Source organism: Clarias gariepinus, chromosome 2 (genome assembly GCF_024256425.1).
Source record: "Clarias gariepinus isolate MV-2021 ecotype Netherlands chromosome 2, CGAR_prim_01v2, whole genome shotgun sequence".
Lineage (NCBI taxonomy): Eukaryota > Metazoa > Chordata > Actinopteri > Siluriformes > Clariidae > Clarias > Clarias gariepinus.
Window position 1 is genome coordinate 40,904,286 of NC_071101.1, and position 26,985 is coordinate 40,931,270.

Below are 26,985 nucleotides of genomic sequence, written 5' to 3' on the forward strand. Positions count from 1 at the left end.
TGGGATAAAAATAACAACACGACTGAATGTGAAGAAGCTAGAGATTCTCTCCGGTCTGTCAAACTACAGCACAGCAAGTGACACTTTCTCTCATTTTAACACGTTAAGTTAAAGTTTAAAGGTTTGGTGAAATTCTCAGTGGTCTGTTAAAACTGAAATAATGATAGTTAGTGATAATGTACACAGAGTTAGCATTAGAGTCAGGGGAAATCATTAAACTAGTGAGTTTAGTGTGTGTGTGTGTGTGTGTGTGTGTGTGTCAGCCACACTGCCTCTGTGTGTGTGTGTGTGTGTGTGTCAGCCACACTGCCTCTGTGTTTGTGTGTGTGTGTGTGTGTCAGCTCACACTGCCTCTGTGTGTGTGTGTGTGTCAGCTCACACTGCCTCTGTGTGTGTGTGTGTGTGTGTGTGTGTCAGCTCACACTGCCTCTGTGTGTGTGTGTGTGTGTGTGTGTCAGCTCACACTGCCTCTGTGTGTGTGTGTGTGTGTGTCAGCTCACACTGCCTCTGTGTGTGTGTGTGTGTGTGTGTCAGCTCACACTGCCTCTGTGTGTGTGTGTGTGTGTGTGTGTCAGCTCACACTGCCTCTGTGTGTGTGTGTGTGTGTGTCAGCTCACACTGCCTCTGTGTGTGTGTGTGTGTGTGTGTGTCAGCTCACACTGCCTCTGTGTGTGTGTGTGTGTGTGTGTGTCAGCTCACTCTGTGTGTGTGTGTGTGTGTGTGTGTGTGTGTGTGTGTGTGTGTGTGTGTGTCAGCTTACACTGCCTCTGTGTGTGTGTTGTGAGAAACATAATCATGCATTTAAATAATATTTAGTGTATTGAACTGATTACAGTAAACATGTTCAGCTTGAAGTGGATCATTTCTTCATTCTCAAAAAATCAAAGTTAACCTGAAAGTGTTGGTGAAAGACGGTATCTTTTCTTACAGTACGTTGTGTTCTTCTCATGTGTGTGTTTGCAGGTTTTACAGTTTCCCCACACCCACTGTAAAAAAATGCAGGTACTGGGATTATGCTTTATTACCCTTATGTGTTTCCATGTGATGGACTGGTTTTAGAATAAAATCCAGATCCACCATAACCCTGACAAGGATAAAGATGTTTCTAATAAAGATTAATTAATGAAGGGATCTTTGTGAACTTTACACAGTATATTATATATCAGCTTCTAATATACTCATAGTTAATAGCATGTCTATAGGTATGTTGTAGTATGTCGCTATTGTACGATGGGTGTCAAACTTGTGGTGAACGAAGGCATAAAACTAATAGACATTTTCAGAAGACTTCAATAAAGCTCAGTACGGTGATGTGACACTTAGACCAACTAAAACATTTAACTGGAGCTTCTTCTGCTTCTTTGTCTATCGGCTGTTCCCTTTCAGGGGTCGCCACAGCGAATCATCTGCCTCCATCTAACCGTATCCTCTGCATCCTCTTCTCTCACACCAACTAACTTCATGTCCTCTCTCACTGCATCCATAAATCTCCTCTTTGGTCTTCCTCTTGACCTCCTACCTCACAGTTTAAACCTCAGCATCCTTCTGCCGATATATTCACCATCTCTCCTCTGAACATGTCCAAACCACCTCAATCTGGCCTCTCTGACTTTATCTCCAAAACATCTAACATGGGTTGTCCCTCTGATGAACTCATTCGTGATCCTATCCAGCCTTGTCACTCCCAAGGAGAACCTCAACATCTTCAGCTCTGCTAAATCTAGCGTTGCCTCCTGTCTTTTTTTCAGTGCCCATGTTTCTAAGCCGTAGAGCATCACTGGTCTCACCACTGTCCTGTACACCTTTCCTTTCACTCTCGCTGATACTCTATTATCGCACAACACACCTGAAACTTTTCTCCACCCATTCCATTTGAAAACATTTAACTGGTCCAACATACGTAGTCAAATACAGGATAAGTGCATGAATGTAGCAGGCAATTATGTAGAAAAATAAAGGGAGTTCAATGTATTTTGTTATTCGACACAATTAAAAGTCCCAGTTTGACTTGAACACCCTTTGATAATCCTTATATGTGGACACTTACTATGTCTGTAGGTTGTTTTTATTTTATAGAGTATCATCTGGGTTTCAGTTAACAAGCCAGTCAATAAGACTTTACACAAGTTTTCTCTAACATAGAAGAATAGATTGCAGTATTAAGATTGAAGTTTTTAAGTGAAAAGACGCTGATGTCCCTGTGGAATTCACATTGTTGTATCTCCTCACAGGCAGCAGCGATGCCCAGGAAAAAGTCTAAACGAAAGAAGAATAAGAAAGAACGGAAGAAACGCAGAGCTTCAACGTCTTCCTGTGAGGATCAGGTACAATGAGAAGATTCTTAAAGCATTACATGTTTGAAATTCCAGTTGTTCTGGCCTGAATGTTCTGCATGCTGTACTGGCGCTTTTGTTCAAATCATTTTTTTTTTTGTATGTTTCCTTATTATTATATGTTGCTTTAGGGAAAAGAGGACACAGAGAGACGCAGAAGCGGTGAGAGGGACAAACACAAGCATGTGAGCAGGTGAGATTAAATATTAATGTTCATATACGCATAATATCAGCTGATGTAAGTGTGCTGGACGCTTTAATAGGAGCACCAGGAAGAGACACCTGAGAGATTGGACTAAGGTTTGGGAAACACTTCCTTGATGGGTCTCTGCAGAGCAGATATTGCCGATAAGGAGTGAATTGCCACTTTATATAGGTTTATTCTCGCAGCTGGTGGACAATCTTACACACAGTATGTGCAATCAGTCGAAACATGGTGTTGGTGCTAAAAAGTGTCTGACATCAACATTTTTTATAATACTTAATGCTTCTTCTCTTTTTGTAAATATACATACACGTTTATATTTTTATCAGATAAAATGAAAAACATTTGCTAAATACAATTTTATGCCCTTTTATGTAGTGTCTGTAACCTTTTTTATAATTATTCAAGTCTTTCAGTGATCTTAGTTGTCATTCAGATGAAACTTGGCCAATTTACATTCACATGAAAAGACATAAACCTGCAAGTATATTATTCTAAAATGCAAAATTGTTAACATGAATTTCGGTAACACAACAAGCTGGGTTTTTGTTTCATTTCAACAAGATGAAAAGATTTTGATAGAAATGAGAAACAGGAGGACTGCTTAATGCTTTTGTAACAGAAGTGATATTATTAAATAAAATGTTTTGAGGTTGGTTAACAACATTAAAGTTCTAAATTAAAAAGTGTCATTTGTTAATGAATAAAAAAATGACGATTTGTTGTGGTATAAGTAAACTTAAAAAACTTCAAGACTTAATTAAAAGTGTTTTTTATTCAATGTCTAATTTTTAGCTAATTTAATGTTGTTCTTATTTCTCCAGTGAAAGCACTGACTGTCCACGATCAGCGCAGGAAATCCAGGCAAAAAGTAGAGCTTACAGAAAATCAGATAAAGAAAGCGTGAAGGTGAAATCAGAAGCAGAGAAAGATCCTCATGGCCGTAAGCACTGTTCAGTAAAACACTCTTCCTCACGGCTTGATGCGTCTACCTCAACAGAGAGCTCCAGTAGTTCTATTCCTAAAGCCCCAGCCAAAGAGCAGCATGAGTGGAGTAAGAACCTGGGGAAGAGGAAGTCTTCTTCAGAGGAGCCTGGAAAGAGAGCAACCGAGGGTGAAGAAAAGATGAAGAAGCTCATAAAAAGAAAGGCATCCACGGAGGATGATTACCCAGTGACCAAGCAGAGATCTGGCAAAGAACAGACTGAGGCTGACAAGACAGTGAGAAAAGAGTTAGCCGAGAAGGAGTACAGGAAGTGGAAAGAAGAGCGCGTCTCAGAATGGAAACGGAGCAGTCATGAGAAAGGTCCGAGCCAAAGCTTGTTTAAGGAGTTGAAACATGTAGCATCTGACTCCATCTCTCCCCATACCTCCAGAGATAAGCCATCATCATCATCATCATCTTTTAAAATAAGTTTCAAAATCCCAAAGAAGTCCAGTGTTGTGAAAACACAGAAAATAGTCGCAGCCAATTGGCAAAATGAGAAAAAATCTCCCATCACTAGTAAATGTCTTCTTAAAGCGATAGACGCTCCAACTGTGAAAGTAACTCCTGAACAGACTACACCAAGCCCTACAGAGGTTCCTCCTCCGGTTCCTGCAAGTTCTCCTCATGTCCAGGGCCTGCAGTCGGGTGCACCAGAAAAGACGGGAGTGACAAGCAGCAGTAATGCTTTATTACAGCATGTAAGTTTTGGAGTAACACAGATTCCAGTCATAAAGCAGAAAACAAAACTGTAACACGTTAAATGTTCTTATATATATGTTTTTTAATAACTTGTATTTCCAACAGAAAATGTTCTTCTTTTTTTTTTTTTAGGTTAGTTGTTATGATTCTCCTGAACGCACAGAAACCACTGATGACGATGATTTTGAGGTAATTTCTATAAAATTAATTCCTTACAGTGAATATTTTGTATGTCTTTGAGGGTCACGTTGTTGTCACGACCTTAGATGCAGATAGTTGAAGAGCTGCACCTGGCCCGCTCTAACAGGCAACTGCACGTGAATGTGGAGGAGAGTTACGGAGAGCTGACCAGCATGGATGTGGACCCTGCAGACGAGAGCGCCACCACCGCATCCAGTACGTCAATGAACAAAAGATCATTCGTTTGGCCGGAAAACATTATATACAGTTATTTATAAAGTTGTAATACACACTCGTGTGTTGTAGTGATATCGTATTTGGTGATTCCCATCTTTATTAACTAGCTCGTAAATAGATTATATGGCCCTCCAGAATTATTGGCACCCATCAATGTTTTTTTTAGTTACTACACTGGAAAAAAAAATCAATCTTTAGTTATTTTAGAATTAACTTATTCCATTAAAAAAAGTACATTTTAGTTGATTGGAGTGTGTAGGAGACTTCAAACTGTTATCCATGATTTCCTAAATAAAGGGCAAATTCCATTATCACCCAGAAACATGGGAAAGAAATGAATTTTGCCTCAGTGTACAGTGAGTAATCCTGGGGTTACAAACTCTCCAAAACCACCATCAGATGCCACTTTCATGCCAACAGATCATTTGAAAGGTATGGCAGGGAAAAAAAAGGTTTATCTTTCTGTTAACTAGTTTTCTGTTTTTTTTCCCCCAATAAAAACTCAGAGTACATTTGGAGTAAAAAGGACGGTGACGGTAATGAACAGAACCTTACTCTAACCTTATCCAAACACCGTTAGTGTACATGGTGTCATGCACTCCATGAAATGCCAGGACATTTTAAATCAAACTCTGACTGCCTCTGTCAGGAAACGAAATCTGGAACGTCATTGGATCTTTCAACAGAACAATGATCTGTGATGATCTACAAGTCCAAATCAATACATAAAGTGGTTGCCTAACTACAGAATCAAGCTTCTTTCATAGAAGGAAAAACCTAACCTGACCTAAATGCTGTTGAAAACCTGTGGGGCCTGGGACCTCGAGTTAATGATATTGAGAGATTCCTTCAAAAAAATAAAGCTCATATTGGCGATAGGGCGAATGCAGAGGTGCCAATAATTGTGGTACAAAAGTTTGTATTATTATTAATAAATTATTGATGAGGGATTTTTTTTCTTTAAATCATATACAGTATTTTTATTTAAAGGTTGGATTTTTCTTGGGGGTTTTTTCAGTGTTAGATAGGGCTACTTCACTAAAAGTGGATTTTTCCTAACCCTATTTACTAATCATTATAAGAAGTGCCAATAATTGTGCGTATGAATATGTTTAAGCATAGAGTACTCTGTTAGAATGTTTTCTACTTTCATGCACAAATTATTAGACAAAATCAAGCTATATATATATATATATATATATATATATATATTGATGTAGACGAGCTCTGTGCCGTTGTGTGTGTCTGTCATGTCCAGGTCAGAAGCAGCAGCAGGACCTCCTCATTGTACTCGACACTAATGTTCTCCTCAGCCACCTGGATTTTGTGAAGAAGATCAGATCTCATGGACTTGGAGGTAAGAAGACGGTGTTGTCATGCCCAAAACATTGCTTATCAATGTTTACTTTTAAAAGAAGTGTAATTACAGATTGTAACACAGAGCTTGTTTTTCCCAGAACATCCTAGTCCGCACTTGTGAATTATTTTTTGCTTTTAGATCCAGACTTTTGTGCCACAGGTACCTGAGCAATGGATATTTTTTATAGATCAGTTGATACACAACAAAATAGTTTGCAATCATTTTACAAAGTTTGGGTAACTCTGCATGTTGTTCTTTTTTTTTTGTTTGTTTTTTGGTGCAGCTCTGGGATTCCCAACACTGCTGGTTCCCTGGGTTGTCCTCCAGGAGCTGGACTCTTTAAAAAGCGGGAAACTGTCGAAGAACGTGGAAAGGAAAGCGCAGCCGGCTGTCAACTACATCTACACATGTCTGAAGGACCAGGAGCCGCGTCTCTGGGGCCAGTCCATGCAGCAAGTGTCTCAGGCTGCCTGTGAGCTGCTGACTGTGTATACTTTCTCGTTGTGTATGAGTGCATGCAGGAGCTTACCAGCTGATGGCGCTGTTTGTTTGTTAACAGGTGGGCTGGACACGATGAATAACGACGATCGGGTGCTGCAGTGCTGTTTGCAGTACAAGGCTTTATATCCAGAGGGCTCCGTAGTGCTGTGCACGTAAGGCTTCTTCATGGTGGATGGGGTTTTTGTTTGTTTGTTTGTTTGTTTTTGTTGTCACATCTGGGACTCGCCTGCTAATCACGGGCTGACCTTGTTTTTAACGACAGAACTGATTTGCTAACGTGCACCTGCTGGACGCTTTTGGTTATTTGTATAGCGTTTTTAACATCAGATTGTATCACAGTTCTGAGCAGGTGAATTTACATTCATGAGCAGATTAATCTTTAACAAATAATGTATAAAAACTAGTAAAAAAAAAATGAAATGATGTAGAATTTACACAATAATTTATACAGAATGTGGTGTGAATTGACCTTTAGTATTAACAAGGGACATCACAAACATTCTGGACATTGGACAGCACCTTTATAAATCATTGCATGCTAAAAAGTCAAACACTAACTAAAACCCGACGTAAGAGCATCCAGGTGAGGTTATCCATAAACTGTTTGCCTATTCATTATGTTTCCTTGTTCTTTTTTGTTTAGGTTTTTTTTTTTTCATTCATCCTTTCTATATAATTACAGTAACGATAAGAACCTGTGCAGTAAAGCTCTGCTGAGTGGAGTCAAGGCCCTGAGTAAAGCCGATCTACAAGAGCAAGCAAAAGTAAACCCTGATAACTTTCATCAACGTTTGGACCTGACTTCTGCTTATACACATGCAGCACCTGATAAGCAACAGCTGGAAGGTGACATGGCTCTGTGTTTCATTCTTTAAAACTCAATCCTCACCTCACAGTCTCAAACTATGAGTAAGGTCTTGCACCCTCATGGTGATTTCGAAATATGATATTGGTGTTAAAAAGTCACTGACCTCGTGAAAAAGTGAATTATCAGATAGAGTCATAGAACACCACATTTCATCATATTTTTATTCGATGAAAACAAATTTGCTAATTTACAATTTCAAGCCCTTTTATGTTTTAGTCCCTATAACTTTTTTTTTATTTAAATCCTTCTGTGATCTTAATTGTCACACAGATGGCCAATTTAGATTTCACATGAAAAGACATGAACCTGATATAATTGTGTATCATTCTAAAATTAAAATTGTTAAGATATCGTAACACAAATTTGACATGGTTACGGACACTACAGATGTTTTGCTTTTTACAGCTCATATGCTTCTAGAAGCTTACACCAATTTTAGTGTCAATACTCATAAATAAATATAATTAATGACAGTATAACGCTGGAAAATGGTCATTTTTAAACCATTTTTATGGAAGCAAGATGGGTCACTTCTATGTTGCATAAACTTTAGAAGTACAGTAGCTTCTTTGGCACGAACATGTTCTGTATTATGTGTATAACATAAAAAAATCTAACCAGCACCAATACTGTTTTGGCTATAATGATTTCCCCTGTTTAAGCAGAGAAGGTACAGAGGTCATGTGAAAAGGTGGAAGCGAGCAGGAAGAAGGAGACGGAGCGAGAACTGAGCGAGTGTGTGTCCGTGTTCGAGAGCAGCCTGCAGAGAGCTCTGTCTGCCGTCCTGGAGGAAGAGATGAAGGCTGCGTTTGGAGAGCTGTGGCTAGAGGTGACCTTGGTTTAAACATAACGTGCACACCTCCACACATTCCCGTGTGTTTTATAATCTCTGTTTGTTCCACCTGTTCTTTTAAATGACGTATGGTTTGTGTAATGCTAACTTATCATTTTTTTATTAGCATACATTTTTTTTTAAATCTTACTCTAATCTCCTAGTCTTTGTTTTTGGAAAATGACAAACTCCATATCCGAATCTTTTATATCTAGCTTTAAGTGTAAGATGAATTGTTTAATTTTTGCTTTTTATCATAAAAGTCTTAATATTCTTGTAAAAAAAAAAAAAATCCCTGAGTTTTAAGATACTTCTTCAGCAGCTGTAAAGTCAGATTTGTGAGATTGACTCAGTAAGGACGTTTAATAATTACCTGGGTCAAAGGAAAATAAACTTTCTAAGAAACAACTGATGATTAGTTTGCTTTGCTGCCAATAACAACCTCCGGCTCTGAAGCACCACCCTTCCTGTCTGGCGGTTATTTATTACTGTAGGAAATTGACTGGAATTGATCTGATTATTCTGTGTGAACCATAGAACTACTTCATCAGCATCATTCAGCTCCACACGTTTTAGTCTAACTTGCTTACAGAAGTGGGTAGATTGTTCAGAAATATATATTTGAATTATTTCTATCAACGTATTAAATCTGTACGTATAGAGTTTGTTTTAATGTTTGTGTCTGTACATTTATGTTTTGAAAAATCAGATGTGTATACATGCTTTGTAGATCGTGTACGTGAAGCCTCCATGGACTCTGGATGCGTTGCTGCAGTGTTTCCGGAAGCATTGGATCGCTGTGTTTGGAGCCATTATTAGAAGAAGTCTGATCAGTTGTGTGGAGACACTCAGCAGGTTTGTCAACACAGGTATGTGTATGTGTGTGTGTGTGTGTGTGTGTGTGCTCTTTCTTGTTTTGTGGTTTATTGGTAATTCTTTCCCTTTTTTCGCCTTATTATCCCTATTTGTGTTTTGATTTTTATTCTGGCTGTTTCATTTTGGTTATTTATTTGTATTATTTGTTCATTTTGGGGAAAACCTTTACACACACACACTAACGCACTCAACAAAAATTTAGGGCCCAAACTGACTTCAGCCATATTTAAAGTGTCCCGTGTGCCGGTGATGGCTTTTTGTAGATCTTTTCATGCTCAAATAACACCAGTTGTGTACACACCCTTTTCTAAAATTATGTCATAATGGTATTTTGATATCCCCTTTAAATGCTTGTGCCCAATGTGCTTGCTGTCTTTCTGGTGTGCCTGGATGGCGATGGCGCAGGGTGCTTGGGCCCGCTTATCGTTGCTTGCAGCTATATTTCTTATTTGTTTATTTTGGAAAAACTCTTAAAACATCTTTAAACCACAGCTGTTGAAATGGTTTCAAATAAATATCTAAGGCTATTCTGATGACTTCCACATTTGGTGCCAAGGAAAAATTACCTTTGTCTGGTTTAAAACTTTGTCTTTTGGAGCTCCAGTCTGGAGTGCATACAACACAACACTAACACCACCACCAGATGAATTGAATAATATTGATTATCAATTATACACCAGTAAACTGGTGACAGGATCATTTGCACTTAAGGCTCAACGGTCCAATTACACAGAAAAGCCAATGTAGCATAAATTGTGGGAAAAAGTCAATATTGGCCACGAGAGAAAGGTATCTGGACACTCAGTGCATCACAGATTACCGTTTATGGGGCGTAGCAGACTCTATAGTTCATTGTAATTGATCTGATCTCCAAATTTCCCAGAACCCAATCCATCCAAACATCTCATTCCAGCACAAACACCCACCACAAAGGTCACCTGGGGTCCTCAGATTGCCTTATTAGGCTTCGACTGCAGAGGTCCTGGTTGGAAGCTTGGAAGAGGTGTAGGCCTTGCTTTGGACTCCTAGGGCGAGACTGGCCAGGGTTCCTCAATGTGCTGCCTGTAGCAAAGAGAAGGAAATAAACGCATGCTGCATCCCAGGCTCAGGATGCCTTCCTGGCTCAGAAGGAGTCTGCTGCTGGAGAAGAAGTTGCACCAATGCTCTTCTTTTCTGAAACGTTCCCCGCTCCTCTGCAGTCAGTGGGACTCTCCATGGACATCCTAATAGCTCAGGAAGCACCATTTATGTCCAAAGCAATAAACGATCGTTGCCAGCTGTTTTTATTGGGCCACATCAGAACCTATGTCTTACATCCTCCGACCAATGGATTTGTTAAGCATTTTATCAAAACCCTAATAACCATACTCAAGAAGGTGGTAGACATAACCTGGTATCCCTGCTGACTGAGCCTTAAAACAAATCAGGAGACCCTCATGTGGCTGGTACTCCAACTTCAGCAACCAACAACGATGGACATAAAGAGGGATCTTCTGTCTAAGACACTGTGGAAGCCTTTTACTCTCAAAAGTGCAATAAACGCTTACATTCTGCGTGCAGATTCAGCTGAAGTCACTCCGCATCACAAACCCGGCTATCGGCTATTGCTGACACACAAATCCCTGAACCTCGCTCAGCTAAAATCATCTGCACGCTGCACCAAACGGGCTGCCACTTACTGTACCGTGCACCCGACACACAAGGAAGAACTCGCCCACGCCGCCTCTTTGTTTTCCTTTTCACTTCTCAGCAAATGTATTAAATAAGTACACTCTCTTGCCTCTCTTTGTCTGTGTTCCACTGCTCGCCTGCAAGGTTGCTACAGACACATAAAGCCTGTCATCTTTTCAAACCGCTTTGTAATAAACTTGCATGAAGAATGCACTGTTTGCTTCCTTCTCCATGCGTTCCCAAATATCCACCATCGGCTAATGTCACTGTGATTATTGGCCTCAGACAGTGCCGTACCACTGAAGTAATAGGAATGATTTTGAATGAATATAGTGTAGTGCGTCATGGTCCAGCTTTGGTGCTTGGCCCCATCTTGAGCACAAAAACTATCGACAGTCCCAGGTCGAGGTCTTGTTTTTTTGGCTGTGTATAATTCAGGACTGAATCAAGTCATCATATCCAGTGTGTATTTGTGTGTGTGTGTATGCAATAATGTGTATTAGACCTGGTATTTTCCATTTATTTCATGGTAGCATTGCTTTACTTCCCTGCCTTAGTTTCCTTGGCTGGGAGCCATGCCTGAAAAAGCGAGTGAGGGAGAGAGTGAGAAATGGAGGCAGGGAAAGTTGGGAAAGTGAAAAGGGCATTGTAAAACTTTGTAGAGAAGTGGAAAAGTACTGGTCTGTCTCTTTGTGTGTGTGTGTGTGTGTGTGTGTGTTTTAGTGGGTGGGGATATATCTTTGTATGACCTCTAAAGAGTGTGTGTGTGTGTGTGTGTGTGTGAAGGGCTTTCATTAGTGGGAGTTCTCTCAATCTCCATAGCGTCTTTGTTTTTCCCCCTCTGACTTTTTCACCCCTTTGTATAGCAAAGTGTGTAAATGGTACAAATTGTACCCAAATGCATGTTTCTCATTAGAAGATGCAATACCGTCAACTGCTCCTCAGCTGAAAAAAAAAGAAATACAAAAATGGGAACATTGTCTTCAGTTGCAGTGTGCTGCCATAAACCTTTCACAAATAACTCCTTGCTGTTTACTACCAGCCTGTTTCGAGTGATGGATCTCTAAAATCCTCTGAAAGAACATTACATTTTCTTTGCTTACTCCACTGAACTACTGTTAAAGAAGAACATGTATTTATAGCTCTAAGTTTGCAGAGCTGTAAAAAAAAAAAAAGTATTTGCCCATTCCTGATTATTATTATGTTTTATTTTTTGCACATTTGTCACATTTTGAGATCATCAGACATCATAACAATAAATTTCATTATAAAACCCGAATAAATACAAAATGCAGTTTTTCAAATGATGATTTTATTTATTAAGGGAAAAGTGCTCTCCAAACTTGTGAAAAAGTATTTGCTCCCTAAACCTAATACCTGGTTGTGCCGCCCTTGAAGGCAACAACTACAATCAAGCATTTGCGATAACTAGTAATGAGTCTTTCACATGACTGTGGAGGAATTTTGGCCCACTCTCCTATGCAGAATTGTTTAGCCATATTGGCGGGTTTTCGAGCATGAACGGCCTGTTTAAGCATCTCAATCAGATGTAAGAAGGGACTTTTTTCACATAGAGTGAACAGCTTTTTTCTCTTAATAAATGACTTCATTATTTAAAAACTGAATTTTGTATTTACTCGGGTTATCATTGCGCAGGATTAAAGTTTATTTGAGGATCGCAATCATTAAAATGTGATAAATATGCAAATAATTATAAATAAATAATAAAAACCAGGAAGCATACATCTGCTCTGTAGAACACTTTTCCTGGAAGGTCAGTCATGCAAACATCATTATGAAACAAATCTGTATAGATTTCAGTATATAATACCCTAACCCTAGACACACAGTGTATATACCGCATGGGATTTATCTTATGATGACTGGTTTGCAAATTGCTCACTGAATCAAAGTTGATTGTTTCCCTCTAGCCATCATGTGCATGTGTTTGTTTTAATGCGTGTAGACGTACAAGTGGACCGCGGCTCTGTTCTTAACGTGGTATCTGCGGCCGAGGAGCTTCTTACAGCGCTGCGCTGCAGGTCTCCGTACAGCGGCCATGTGGACTCGGCCCTCTCCCACCTTGAGAACTTACAGCACAGGTTACAAGCCAAGGTGCGTTTATAAGAGATATCTGCAGTAAATGATCAACATTTGGAAAATATATTATTAAAAGCAATCTGCTTTGCCAGTGTTCTTCTAGAACTAGGAAACTAAAGCACTTCGTGTTGCTGCATCACGCTGCCCTGTCATGATTTATCTTTTTCTTCGCCGTCCCATTTTTCATCTTAAAACATAAATTTGTTCTCTTCAGTGCTTCTCCTTTACACTTTCCCTCACACTTCAGCCCTGCTATAGGAGTCTACTCTTACACTGCTGATATGTTTGTGTTTCCTTGCAAATGAAAGTGCAAAGAGAAGTAACTGTGTGTGTGTGTGTGTGTGTGATGTGTTGGATTCAGCCTCAGAAATCCCCAGTGGTTGACAGAGAGGGTGACACTCTAATGGCTGATGCAGTTCAGGATGTAGCTCCGCCTTCACAAGCTTCTCATCAGGAAGTGTGGGCTGTGTTCGAGAGCATCTGGAACAATGTGTGCCGTGTCAGGTGTCTCAATTTTTTTCCCTCGTTGTTTTGTCTTAATTTGAAGTCTTTACATTTAGCAAAAAATATGGAAAAATAAGAGCAACAGATACACATGATCATGTATTTTTATGGTTGTTTTCGGTTGTTTCAATGATCAGTAATAATAATAATAATAATAATACATATAATAATTCGATCATTTGTATGAGTTTGACATTGACAGTTGCGATGTCATTTTTACATTCCAGTAGCATGATTTAAAAGTAACTATACCTTTGGCTCTGCATGATGATCCATAAACACAAATGTTTTTGATGTCTGAAGCCTCTCCCATTGACACACACCAGCAGGACTTCCATATAAGGAGTTGTTTACCTTTTTAAATCATCGTTGACCAATGCAGTGTTGCCGGAACAGATCTGGGCCGCTTGAGTTTTAAGATTTAACTCTTTCCTACTTATATATTTCAGTGTAACATAAATTATATACAGTGCCTTGCAAAAGTATTCATACCTCTTGAACTTTTTCCACATTTTGTCATGTTACAACCACAAACCAACAAATAAAATTTATTTTAAAATGTATTTCATTCCAATTTTATATAATAGACCAGCACAAAGTGGCACATAATTGTGAAGTGGAAGGAAAATGATAAAAGGTTTTAAAAATCTTTTTACAAATAAAAATTTGAACAGTGTGCTACGCATTTGTATTCAATACTTTGTAGAACAACCTTTCACTGCAGTTAGATCTGAAATTCTTTTGTGGTATGTCTCTACCAGTTTTCATCCAGCGGGTGAAATTTTTGCCGCTTTTAGCACAAGCTCAGTCAGATGGGATGAAGAGCGTCTATGAACAGCAATTTTCAAGTCTTGCCACAGATTCTCAATTGGATTAAGGTCTGGACCATGGGCTGGTCCATTCGAACACATGAATATGCTTTAATCTAAACCATTCCATTGTAGCTCTGGCTATATGTTTAGGACTGTATGTTGTCCTAATGGAAATTGAACCTTTGCCCCAGTCTTAAACCTTTTGTAGACTCAGGTTTTCTTCTGAGAAATTTGGCTTCATTCATCTTCCCATCAACTCTGACCAGCTTTCCTGTCCCTGCTGAAGAAAGGTTTCCCCACAGTATGATGCTGCCACCACCATGCATTGTTTTAGTCTCATTTGATCAGAGCGCCTTCTTTACCATGTTTGCTGTGTCCCCCACATGGCATGTCACAACTTGCAAACGGGACTTCTTATGGCTTTCTTTCAACAATGGCTTTCTTCCTGCCCATCTTCCATAAAGGCCAGATTTGTGGAGTACATGACTATTAGTTGTCCTGTGGACAGATTCTCCCACCTGAGCCGTGAATTACTGAAGCTCCTCCATGGGCTTTTTGGCTGCTTCTCTGATTAATGCCCAGCCTGTCAGTTCAGGTGGACGGTCATGTCTTGGTCATGGTTTGCGGTTGTGCCATACTCTTTCCATTTTTAGATGATGGATTAACCAGCGCTCCGTGAGATGTTTAAAGCTTGGGATATATATTTTAATAACCTAACTTTGCTTTAAACTTTTACACAATTTTATTCCTGACCTGCCTAGAGTGTTCCTTGGGCTTAATGATGCTGTTTCTTCACTAATGTTCTCTAACAAACCTCTGAGGGCTTCACAGATCAGCCGTATTTATACTGAGATTAAATTCACAGATGGACTTGATTTACTAATTAGGTGCCTTCTGAAGGCAATCGGTTTTATAGGTTCCTCATTTTCTTTCCACTTTACAATTATGTGCTACTTTGTGTTGGTATATCACTTAAAATCCCAATAACATACATTTATATTTGTGGTTGTCACGTTACAAAAAGTTCAAGGGGTAAGAATACTTTTGCAGCGTACTGTAAGATATAAGCATTAATCTGATTTCTGTTTCCTTACGCGGCATGTATCTGGTATAAGTTTAAAAATAGTAAATTGTATGTTTTTGTTAAAAAGTATTCCTTTATCTCCGTCCTCCTCTCCATGTCTCCATCAGCTCGGCTGTCTTCTCAGCACTGGACTTCTCTCCAGGCTCATTGGGTTCACTAGAGCCACGAGCCACGCCGCCTCCCGAAGACGCTCTTAGCTGCCTCCACAGGCTCAACGCTGCTCTCGAGCAGCTGCTGGAGGCCTTCCAGAGGTACTAATACATTCTTTTGCTCTTATAAGTAGTTGTGGAGGGGAAAAGATCGCAGCTACTGTATCCAATAGGTTTGTGTACATTGTGTGTGCACATAGTGACCTTTTAATGTAATTAAACAAGTGAGATTGTTATTAAACGGGCTGACATGAGGTATCAGGTCTAATTAACTCTTATTAATTATGGAACTGTGGAGGTGTTGCTGTAAAAATTATAACATATTAGAACAAGCACAATATACTATAAAGCTACTAATAACGTTATTATAGAAACTTCTCCCAGGGTCATTTTAATATGGGACAATGACTTAACAAACCTAGATTTAGGTTAGGTTAGGTTTACAGATAGCTGTAAATAGATATACACGCACCGGTCTTTTCATTAGGTACACCGTGCTACTTCTGGATTGGACATGTTTTGTCTTTAGAACTGCATTAATTTTTCATGGCGTAGATTATACAGTAGATTCAACAAGCTGCTGAAAACATTCCTCAGAGATTTTGGTCTATATTGACATTCAGTCACGCAGTTTTGTCAGCTTTGCATCTACATGTATGGTGCAAATCCTCCGCTCCACCACGTCACAAAGGTGCTCTTTTGAATTGAGATCTGGTGACTTTGGACCTCTTTTGAGTACTGCGACTTCACTGACATCCTGTTCATGAAACCAGTTTGAGATGATTTAAGCTTTGTTACCTTGTTGCCTTGTGGCGTGTTATCCTGTGCTCATTAAGGGATGGACATGACCTGCAACCATACTCAGGTTGGTTGTGGCATTTAAACCACGCTTGGTTGGTACTAAGGGGGCCAAGAGTACCCCACACCATTAGACCACCAACAGCATCCTGAAGCGTTGACACAAGGCAGGATGGATTCATGCCTTCATGTTGTTTACGCCAAGTTTGCCCCATTCAGAATGTTAGAGCAGAAATTGAGACCCATCAGGCCAGGAAAATATTGGAAAAATTCTAATTGCAGTGTCAGTTCCCTGTTCTTAGCTGACAGGAGTGAGACCTGGTGTGGTCTTCTGCTGCTGTAGCACATTGCTTCAAGGTTCAATGTGTCCTACATTTAGACATTCTCTTTGATGTACCTCGACTGTAACGAGACGTTTTTTGAATTTCTGTTCCTTTTCCATCAACTATTCTCCTGTGACCTCTGACATCAACAAGGCAGTTTCACCCAGAGAACTGCTGCCCACTGGATATTTTCTCTTTTAAACTTTGTAAACCCTCAGTAGATAAAAATCCCGGTAGATCTGCATTTTGGAAAATATTCAGTCTGACGCCAACAACCATGCTACAGTACATTCAAAGTCACTCAATTCTTCCTCATTCTAATGCTTGGTTAGAACTTCAGCTGGTCATCTAATGCACTGGGTTGCGTCCTTGTGAATGGCTGATTAAATATTCGCATTTACGATCAGTTGAACAGGTGTCCCTAATGACCTGGTTGTTGTGTGTATGTTCTTCATACGGATTTTATAAAGTCAGGATGCGATGAATTGAGACCTGACCTGCTTTCACACGCCGTGACAGTTCTTCAGAAGCTGGCAACTGGCACTGAGGTTTCAGTTCATGAGAATTCGGGGCATGTTATGATGTCGGTGCCTTGGGGAGTACAGCTCATAACGAATTCCCTTAAGTGCCCCTTATCTAATCTCTCTTTGTCAAAGGAAGCATGAATTCTCGAGAAACATCAGCAGTCTTGTCTAGGAATGTTCCACGGAAGTCTGTTTTACCGTTAGATATCTGGTTGATGTAAACTGTAAACGCTAAGATGTTTTATTAAAGCTCTGAATGTTTGCTACTTTATTAATTTCACTTATGGAAGTCATGAATTTGTTCACCCAATTCATGGTGTTCATTTCTAGTTCATCTGTTTAAATATGATGCTGATGTCTGACATAACAGCAAAGGATAATATTACTGGCGGCATTGACTGCGTCTGAAAGGCTGGTTTGAACCACATTTCCACTGTGGATATCCACTTTACTCCACTTGTCGTAAAGATATTTTAGTTTTGGCACATGCAACAGCCAGATCCCATAGCGCTACATCTTGAACAATTAATAACTGGACAGCTGCTACGGATTTTGTTAAAGATTTAATGATGTTTCGGTATGTCAATTGAAGCCATGTGTGCAACTTTTATCCCTTTGTTTCCCCCCACCTATCCTTTTTTTTTTCATTTATTTATTAGTTTATTTATTATATATCTCATTTCTTCTTTCATTTTTTACACTCACGCGGAAGCGTTTCTCTAATTATGTTTGCGTGTGTTCATAATTGAATAATCAATGAAAAAATAATCAACAAAAGAGGAGCTGATGTCCGTCAGAGAGCCGTTAACTCAGATTTGGTGTTCGTCCCAGTCGAGAGCGGTCAAGGAGTGATGCGAAGGGTGTAGCGTCAGATTCATAACAGTTACCATAGATATGGTTCGACTAATGTTCATGTGCGGGAAGCTGAGATGACTCATAAGGCAGGCACACGAACAACACAAAAAAAAAGCCCAAGCCGAAGTATAAATGCAGAAATGCCTACTTCAGTCTTCTCACTTATTGCTCCATTTCTCTTTTATTATCTACACTTTCTTCTGGCTATAACATAGCTCTTATATTTAATTAACCTTTCATTGAGACTCTCTTCACTTTTTATCTCTTATGAGCCTAAAAACCGAGTCCAGGCAATTTTTCCAAACGACAACCGATTATTTTCAGTGTGTGTGTTTGTGCCCTGTGTAGCATCATGTTTCTATTTTTGGTTAATCTAATGTGTCGTCTGCTGCGTAGCCTGTTAGCTGGGTAATGTAGCACGTTCCAGTTTAGCGCCTCTACGAAAAAACTAAATCCAAAACTATGGACACAAAAGTTGCAAAAATAACTAGACAGGTACATTTTCTGAAGAAGTGAGTGGTGCTTGCCGCGTTTGCCGTTATTTACTCGGGCCTCTAGGCCTTTTATAATGACAGTGTAAGGGATCAGTTGCTCTAAAGTGTTTTGCTAGGGCATGGCTTGACAACTTCGCAATGATCCTGAGAGACTGATTGGTTGAGTCAAATAAGCCCACCCCCATGTCTCTATGACAATAGGATCCAAAGTTCCATACAAGGAAATCAAACTGTGAGCACTTCCTGTTTCACTGGGAAGTCGTCTTTACCATTACTGTATATGTCAATGGGGCAAATTTGGGCACTTCTTGCGCTTCAGGGGACAACTTGTACCCTCCTGCGGGGTACGTTTTGAGACAGCTTGCAAGCCTCTTTAAATGTGGTGAGTTTTATATTTCTACAAAATTCTTGCTCTGCGTTAGAATCCATCAAAGTTGGTCTCAATGTTTAGTCTATGGGATTTTTAGTAGTGATGGAAAGTTTGAATCATTTTAGTGACTCGGTTCTTTGAATCTCGTTCAACAAAATGAACGAATCTTTTAGTCATTTAGTTCATTTTGTTCTTTTAATCAGAAATAAAACAATATGTTACATTCTCATTAAACAGACCCCCAACACGCCTACATACAAAAACTTTGGCTTTAGTTCCAGTAATGAAAATATTACAATGCAGCTAAGGATATATTATAATAAACAGAATGAGTAGCTCACCTCTTGTATCTTCTAGTCCGAGTCGTTCGTTCTTCTGAATCTATTGCACTGTATAGAGTCTATGGGAGTCACGTGACAAAAGAACGAATGATTAGGACTTGAAGACTCATTGAGAAGAACCGTTCAATTCTGTTTCCTGTGTACTGCATCGCATAGCGTCAAAAGAACGTGACAAAAGAACGAAAGACTCGAACCAAAGACTTGAAGGTAACTACTTGTTTCTGTTTCCTGGGCATGACCTACAGGGGTTTTGCGATGCTTGGTGCATGCGGCCCTAGTAGAAAATGAACGAATCACTCTCCGAGACTACTCGTTCTTCTGAGTCACGTTAAAGACTCATTCAAAGAGAACGAATCGTTCATGAATGACCCATCACTAATTTTTAGGGTGTTATACAGTAACACTCACACCCCATTCCTGAATAAACTAGTCACGCACCTAAAATTTATGCGAGATTAAAATAATCCTAAAAGATAATACAAGTGATGATTTGCTTTGCATTTACCACTAACTAGATAAAAACTTGCTCTTGAAAGAAAGTGAAGATGACTAAATGTGGCCTTTCTCCCGCGCAGGTTACTGTCTGTGAGCAGCACTATAGAAGACGCTCAGGCACTGCTCACCTTTATTCACACTAGCGAGGTAAGAATTACGTATATATTTCTTATATAGTCATTTCCTTTTTTAAATCAAGAGACTTGTGATTAAATGTGTATAAATCACAGTTTAGAGATGTGTGTGTATATACAGTAGCTGGAAGTTACACCTGACCAACGTGCTATCTGCCCTCTTCTACGATCGGCTACACATATAAAAGCGGGATAGATGATGAGTGAGAGAAATAGAAGACAGAAAAACAACCTGCAGCATGAACATGAATTATTTGTGCTTCTATAAAGCAGAGGGATGGTTTAGGGATTAATAATGCATGTCCCGCTGTAATAAGGGGAAAAGAACACATCAATGCCATTAATGACACTTCAGGATATTATGCAGTGCTCAACCTTGAAAGTCTGATAGTCGAGCTATTAATGAATATTATAAAAGAAGTGTTTTATAGCTTATACTCATTGGAGGTTAAGCCACTTCAGGCCTTTCACTAGATTCCATTTTAATTAGATTCAACTTTATTGCCATCGAACAACAAGCACAACAGCACTAAAATGCAGTTTAAGCCGTGACATTTAATTGACCGTGGATTAAACGCTTTCCCAAAAGACATTTAGGGTTCAGGCAGTACAGCGCCAGTGTTTTCAAAAGTGCCCGTGGTTAGTTCTGTGGAGGATAAATAATGAAATGGTCCGTTTTATCAGTCCTGGCCCAGGCTCTTGTATTAGCTTTAATGGTGTGTGTGTGTGTGTGTGTGGAGTGGAAAAAAACAACAACCCTGCACTGCCTTTCAGATCGCTGCTATGGAGCCACGCTTCACTGCCAAGGACCTGTTTGAGTGCCTGTCTCACCAGGAGTACAGGTTAGTTAAATGAGAACACACACACACACATACTCACACACACACGGAAGTGGAATCTACAGCATGAAATCTGGGGATTCATAACTAACTCAATTTGCCATGAACTAACACACAGTCTGACAAAAGTAATAGAAAAGAATGATGCGCCTCAGCGTTGGTTACGTACTGTACAGAGCCTCGTCCTGAATCACAGCTCTGTTAATAAGAGTAGGAGGGGAAGGGAGGAGTGAAGATCATCCTTTATAATAGATAATAATGAGGATGTGTTCAGAATAGTCTTAAACTTTTTTTTTTGTAACCTTGGACATGGACTGTGTACCATAACTGTGCATGTTAAAAAACTGTTAAATGTAGGTACTCTTTAACTAGGTGTGTGTTGTGTTGTGTTGTGTTATGTCTTGTTGCCTTAGCTCTGCAGGGGGTCTCGTTACATGAAACCAAAAAACAAAAGCAGTGAGACATTGTCCTTTACCTTGGTTTTAAACGACCTTGTGTGAACAAAACAGAGATTTTGTCATTCTTAATTCCGTCGTCATCTCAAGATTTTTATCCAAACGCAGATTTAAGGTTCTTAAAACAATGCCGCAATCTTCTAACGCTATTATTATTATTAATATAATGTGTTTTATTTATCATAACATGCAGCAGGATCATCTCCAAAGACACCTCCGTGCCAATAGTCTGACACCTTCGTAATGAACATCTTTCCAGCACTTCGGTTTGATCTCTGTTTACAGATCACCATGTAAACCTTGACTTCTGAAGCGCGTATCCTGTCTTGACGAACTCGTCACATACCTTAAGCGCTTTCTGTCGGCTCGGACTGATATTCAACACCGCTAAACACACACATTCCTCTGTGAGGAGTCTGTTTCTGTTCACATTGAGGATTTCAACAGAAACAGTCTATCTAGCGCTATCTTCCCTCTTCCGCATACATCGACTCACAGACAGTGATCGGCTAGTGTCAAGACAGAGTCATCACTCAGGCACCACTCAAATTGTTCCGTCTCTGTCACGACAATGTATTTAGACGTCACCCATATCCATTGTTGGAGGATGTTACTTTTTAAAGTAACTAATTACATTACAAATGTGGGCGGGTTATCAGGGGCGTGGCTTGTATGATGACTTTCTCACACACACACACTAACGGAATCACTGCTGTCTGGCTCATGGATTACATTAATTGTTTAAATAACGGATTACATTTTTGAAAAAATAACTAAATAACCGAGTACTTAAATGGCGAACTTAATGCGTTTTACATCAAAGATTACTCGTTACATCAAAAACAGTAAACCAAGTACTCTACACCCAACACTGTGTATATCCGATCTGACTTTTTACACGTCACAACCATTTTAAATTTGTATCAGAAGTCGTGTAAAGGCAGTCTGATGACAAAAAAACCTCTATCACGCCTTCACATATGCGGTACATCCGCTTTCCTCGGCCAGCCTCGGGTACGCTCACAGAAGCCTAAGTGCACTAGGAATAATTTACTGGATGTTATTTTTATCCCTCCACTCAGCAAGAGATGACAGGGCAGTGTCCAGAGATCTCCGCCGGAGGTCTAGGGCACGAAGCTTTGGTCTAGACGAGTGCTGTCCATTTGAAGTTTGACCGCACACGCTGGCATTCTGCCCTTTTTCTCTCTCTCTCTCTCTCTCTCTTTTTTTAAACACTGCTCTTTATTTGGAGAGTAATCGAGTCTGGACATTGAGGGCATTCAGGGAAAGCAGAGCTTATGCTGACTGTGTATGTGTGTAATGGTATTATTCCTGTGTGTGTGGTCACCATGGCAGCAGAGTGGCTCTAATGGAGTGTTAGATCACAGATCTGTGCTCAAGCATCCAGCCTGCACCTTTTATGATGGTGGAGGAGTAGGAATATTTCCACCGGTCCATCCGTGGTAGGTGTGTAGTGGGGTTGTACATACAGTACTGTGCAAAAGTCTTAGGCACCATATTATATGCTGTACCAACTTTGTTATATATGTCTGCGTAATTCTGTACAAATTAATTCAGTATTTTTATATATGACTTAAAGATTAATAAATAAATAACATTACAGGAGAATATATGCCTGACTGTAAAGAAAAAATATATAGTACAAGACAGACCAGTTTTCAGACGGAAACAAAAAAACCTAATGTACGCTCCTGGGATTTGCATAAGAATAGAAAGGAGCGAGTGTGACAAAGTTACCAGAAGAACTCATATTCTCCAGCATGTTCAGTAAAACCTAACAGCTGTTTTAATTTTCTCCAATTTTAAACCTTTAAAAATGTAACGATCAATTAAATGCAGCCCGTTCCTTATAACTTTAACCTTGTAATTAGTTTTCTCATTTAAAAAAACCAAGTGCTGGGGGAAAAAAACAATACAAACTAACTTCAAATACAAAAGTTTAAACGTTTTAAACAAAAAAGCTACATTTTTGCTGAATGGCGCGTATCTCTGTCCTCCACCATAATGATTATTTCTAAACAAACTTAGCCAATAACTCACTCCCACCACACCGGATGAAAATGTGTCAATAGTTCAGAGTGTTTCATCTGTAGGATTATAAAGAAACGGTGACGCTTTACCTCCTCAAACTCCTCCGTAATCTCAGAACCACTATCGACACTGAGTGTACATGTTGAGCAGCTGCGAGCATGCGGGTGCACACAGCTTGAAAAAAGCTTTAAACACAAGCAATTTTCTGCTAATTTGCACTTGCTGTGTTTTGAGACCGGTGTAAGCGTGTGTAATGAGAGGGTTCGAGACTAATTCGTTCACAGAGTTTAGAGAAAAAGGCAGAATGGAGCATTTTAAGACGTGCTATTTTTGAAAATCTAACACCATAAAAATGCGTTTGTGTTGTGGCCCTCTCGGGGACTGATCACCGGGTACGCCCGATCAAACTAAACACTAGCCAGTTCAAATCAAATCCAATCAAATTCTAATTTTATAAGTTACATACACAGTCATTCACAGTACGATATGCAGTGAAACGCTTAAACATACAAGAAAAGTTATTGATAGAAAAGAAATATGAATAAAATAGAAAATAAATGTAGCTAAGATAAAAATAATATGTCTAGAGAAGACAAAATATACAATATAAGAAAAATATAAGCTGTAGAAATATGGAGAGGAGATGATTCTGTACAAATATAGAAATTTTAGTGTGGAAATGAAGTTGGAACTTAAATAGAAAATAGATGGAAATACTGAAAGTGACTAATGTGCACTGGGTGTTTTAGTGCTCTTCTCTCATGGCCTGCACTGATATTTTTTGAGCAGTTTGATCCTGTCACCAGTTTACTGATATACTGTATTAATGAAAATCAATATTAATGCGTTAATGTTATGGGAAGTGTTTGTTAGCGGACTCGTTTCTTGTGCATTATCGTGGGTGGTGCTTTCCAGTACACAACACAAAGTGTGCTTTCTCTCCACTTTCGTCTCCATGTCGTCATTTTTCTTTTTGCATCAGCATTTAAATGTAAAATTCCCAGAATGACAAGAACGGTGACTCTGCAGAATGACGACATCGCTTTGTCACATCACCTGCTTCATTGTGTGTGTGTGTGTCCTGTCCTGTTTGTATTCAACACGCGGCCTCTGTGGTTTATTGTGCGTGTGTGAATGTGTGTGTGTATACGCGTGGGCTGCACTTTAAAGTCTTCCAGTCTTCCTCACAGGCCGGTACCTGTACTCTGCAGAAACGCACCGTCTCTACTCACTTTCAGCTTTCTCTCATTTTCTGCTATAGACAGAATTACATAAACACAGCTCTGAAATCTTCCTCCTACGGGTTTTTTTTCTTTCCCTTCTTATGTAACATTCACCAGTGAAGAGAAAGCTCATTGCCAGAGGAAGAGAGACAGGAACTGATCTGCAGGTCGAATGTAAAAAGATTACATGAGATAACACTTTTTGTTTTGTTACACTCTTCCGTCTTAATAGCGCAGGCAGAATTTGCCTTTCGATCATCCTGCTTTCTCTCCACTGCCGATCCTCCATGTGATTGACAGCAACAGCATGAAATAAACAAGTCTTTCTCCAAATAAAGAGTCTCTAATGAGTCAGCCTGTCTGAGTCTTCACTTTGACTCACAGCCACTTCCTGTGCAAGAACGAACAGTTTCCTCTTTGCGAGTCGGTTGTGCGGAACAGAAATCAACACTCGGGATGCTCTCGGGTGTAAAATGTCACAGGGGACATGGACCGTATCTCGATCTGTAAACACAAGAATGCTCTGTGCCCGGAGGCTGTTTAAAGTCCTCACTGAAAACGCGCTTTTATCCATTTAAACATTCTGTACAGTTTTTTACAATAATGCTCCTCCTCAGGACACTCAATATCGTGTTTGTGCCGCTTGGTGTGTTTAGTGGAGCCTTTATGGAGAAGCAAACTTCATTATTTTTATAGCTTGCCTTTTGACTCAAATCCAAAACCAGAATTCAAACAGGAACCAAGAGGACTTCTCGTCTGTCTCCTTGTTGTTGTCTCCATTCTTTTTGTTTTTTATTTCAGTACAATTTACATTTAGGCGTTTGGCAGATTCTCTTATCCAGAGCGACTTACAAAAAGTGCTTTGAAGTTTCCGTCACTGAATAGATACTGGGTTACCAGGTTACTAACTAAGTGCCGTCAGTCAAACACAGTTGGGAAAGTTTTTTTTTAGGGGTGTTAGTCCAAGTATTGAAGAAACAGATATGTCTTGAGTCCTTGTTTAAAGATTGTCAAGGACTTCTAGAGGAACTTCTGGATGAATGTCTTCCTCGATCCCTTAAAGATGGTGGAACGAGGCGAGCAGTGCTGGAGGATCGGAGGGAACAGGGGGAACGGAGGCAATTTGGTAACAATTCATGTTGTTGTACAATTCCAAGAAATTAAGACTTGTCAGGTACACAACATGTCTAATCTGTCAGCAACAATATGTTAATACTATTAAGTAGTTAAACTGTTGGTACTGGACTTTTGTCCATTTCTTGAAGCATTCGTCTGATTAACAGGGAAAAAAGATATTGCAGTATTGCACCAACCGCTCGTAAACTAAAAAAAGAAATAAATAAATAGAAGCAGTACTCTCACAAAACGCGAGTATTTTCTGCAAAAGCTGTGTGAATTGCTTCCGACATGATAAGGTCAGGGGTAGCTCAGTGGTTAAGGCATTGGACTACGGTTCGGAAGATCCCAGGTTCAAACCCCACAACCACCAAGTTGCCACTGTTGGGCCCTTGAGCAAGGCCCTTAACCCTCAACTGCTCAGATGTGTAATGAGATAATAATGTAAGTCGCTCTGGATAAGAGCGTCTGCCAAATGACTAAATGTAAATGTAAATGTAAATGATAACCGACCAATCGATTGAATTAATTCAGTCGACCAGCACATGATCGTTTAAATTGCATAACAGATTATTAACACAGCTTTACGTTTCCTCCTGGTACAACTACAACATTACGACATTTATATGAAGCTTCTCTTTCCTGCCACATCTTAAGGCATCATGGATTTTTAGATGACTGTCATGCTTGAGATCACGCTCACTAGAACCTCCTAAAACTTACAGTTTGCAGGTCTGATCTACAGTAATCTGTGTGTGTGTGTGTGTCTTCAGGGAGAAGCTGTGTATAGGAGGAGCTCAGCTGATGGAACTGAGGGAGAACCTGCATCGCTGCGCAGCCGCTGCATGCTGTCCGAACGGAGCTCAAAACTAAGATCTGGCAACGTGTAGAAGTCTACACAGAAACCAAACTTGCACTGACGCTCACGTAATCACTCAGTGATCCGCCAGGGACTCATCACTCAGGTATCATTCAGCTGGTCGAGACTGTGATGAAGAATTTCCACGAATCCAAACACAAAACCTTATGATCTAACCTCTAGGTTTCCAATAAGCATGCGAGTGGTTTAGAGGTTATTGCTGAGTATGTTTGTTTTTGTGTAATGAGGGACCAGATCCTAGGATCTGATTTCTGAACCGAATGGAGCTGCTGTTAGCAAATTGCAGAAAAGTTGGTTTATCTTTTTTTTTTTTCTTTCTTTTTAAAAAAAGACTAAATAAAAAAAAACTATTCAATAGTTGCTGTGATTGAAAGGGGGAACTACCTCAAAATAAAAAGGTGCTGAATGCAAGCTATGTTTAAAGCCTTAAGTTCCAAAAACAGTTTGAATAATAATAATAATTAATAAATGCAACAGGGATGATTTTTGTTTTTCTGTCTGATCTGATCTGAAGATGTTCTTGTATAAAGATTTACGAACGTTTGTTTATCGCGATACCTCTTTTTGTATCATTGAGCAGTTTTGTTTTATATAACAAATGCATTTTATATTCCTTTAAAAAATGCAGTCTGTGAATATATACTGTATGTATGTATTATATATTTATTTCTGCTGTAAATTGTAATC

At 39.5% G+C, this 26,985-nt stretch overlaps 1 protein-coding gene across 2 annotated transcripts; it reads left to right on the forward strand.

Moving 5' to 3' along the window:
* On the forward strand, positions 1–26,985 carry swt1 (SWT1 RNA endoribonuclease homolog). 2 transcript variants are annotated; one of them, XM_053510959.1, is made up of 19 exons: positions 1–53; positions 964–1,002; positions 2,232–2,324; positions 2,465–2,526; positions 3,363–4,224; positions 4,358–4,414; positions 4,492–4,621; positions 5,901–5,999; positions 6,286–6,474; positions 6,562–6,655; positions 7,186–7,349; positions 8,037–8,200; positions 8,934–9,072; positions 12,717–12,865; positions 13,212–13,354; positions 15,358–15,501; positions 19,680–19,746; positions 20,508–20,575; positions 26,192–26,985. In XM_053510959.1, exons 2-19 carry the CDS (start codon positions 997–999, stop codon positions 26,289–26,291), a joined length of 2,730 nt encoding a protein of 909 aa, XP_053366934.1. In that variant the 5' UTR covers positions 1–53; positions 964–996; the 3' UTR covers positions 26,292–26,985. The 2 variants fall into 2 exon arrangements, with proteins under 2 accessions (XP_053366934.1, XP_053366925.1); XM_053510950.1 differs by having other exon boundaries at positions 37–121.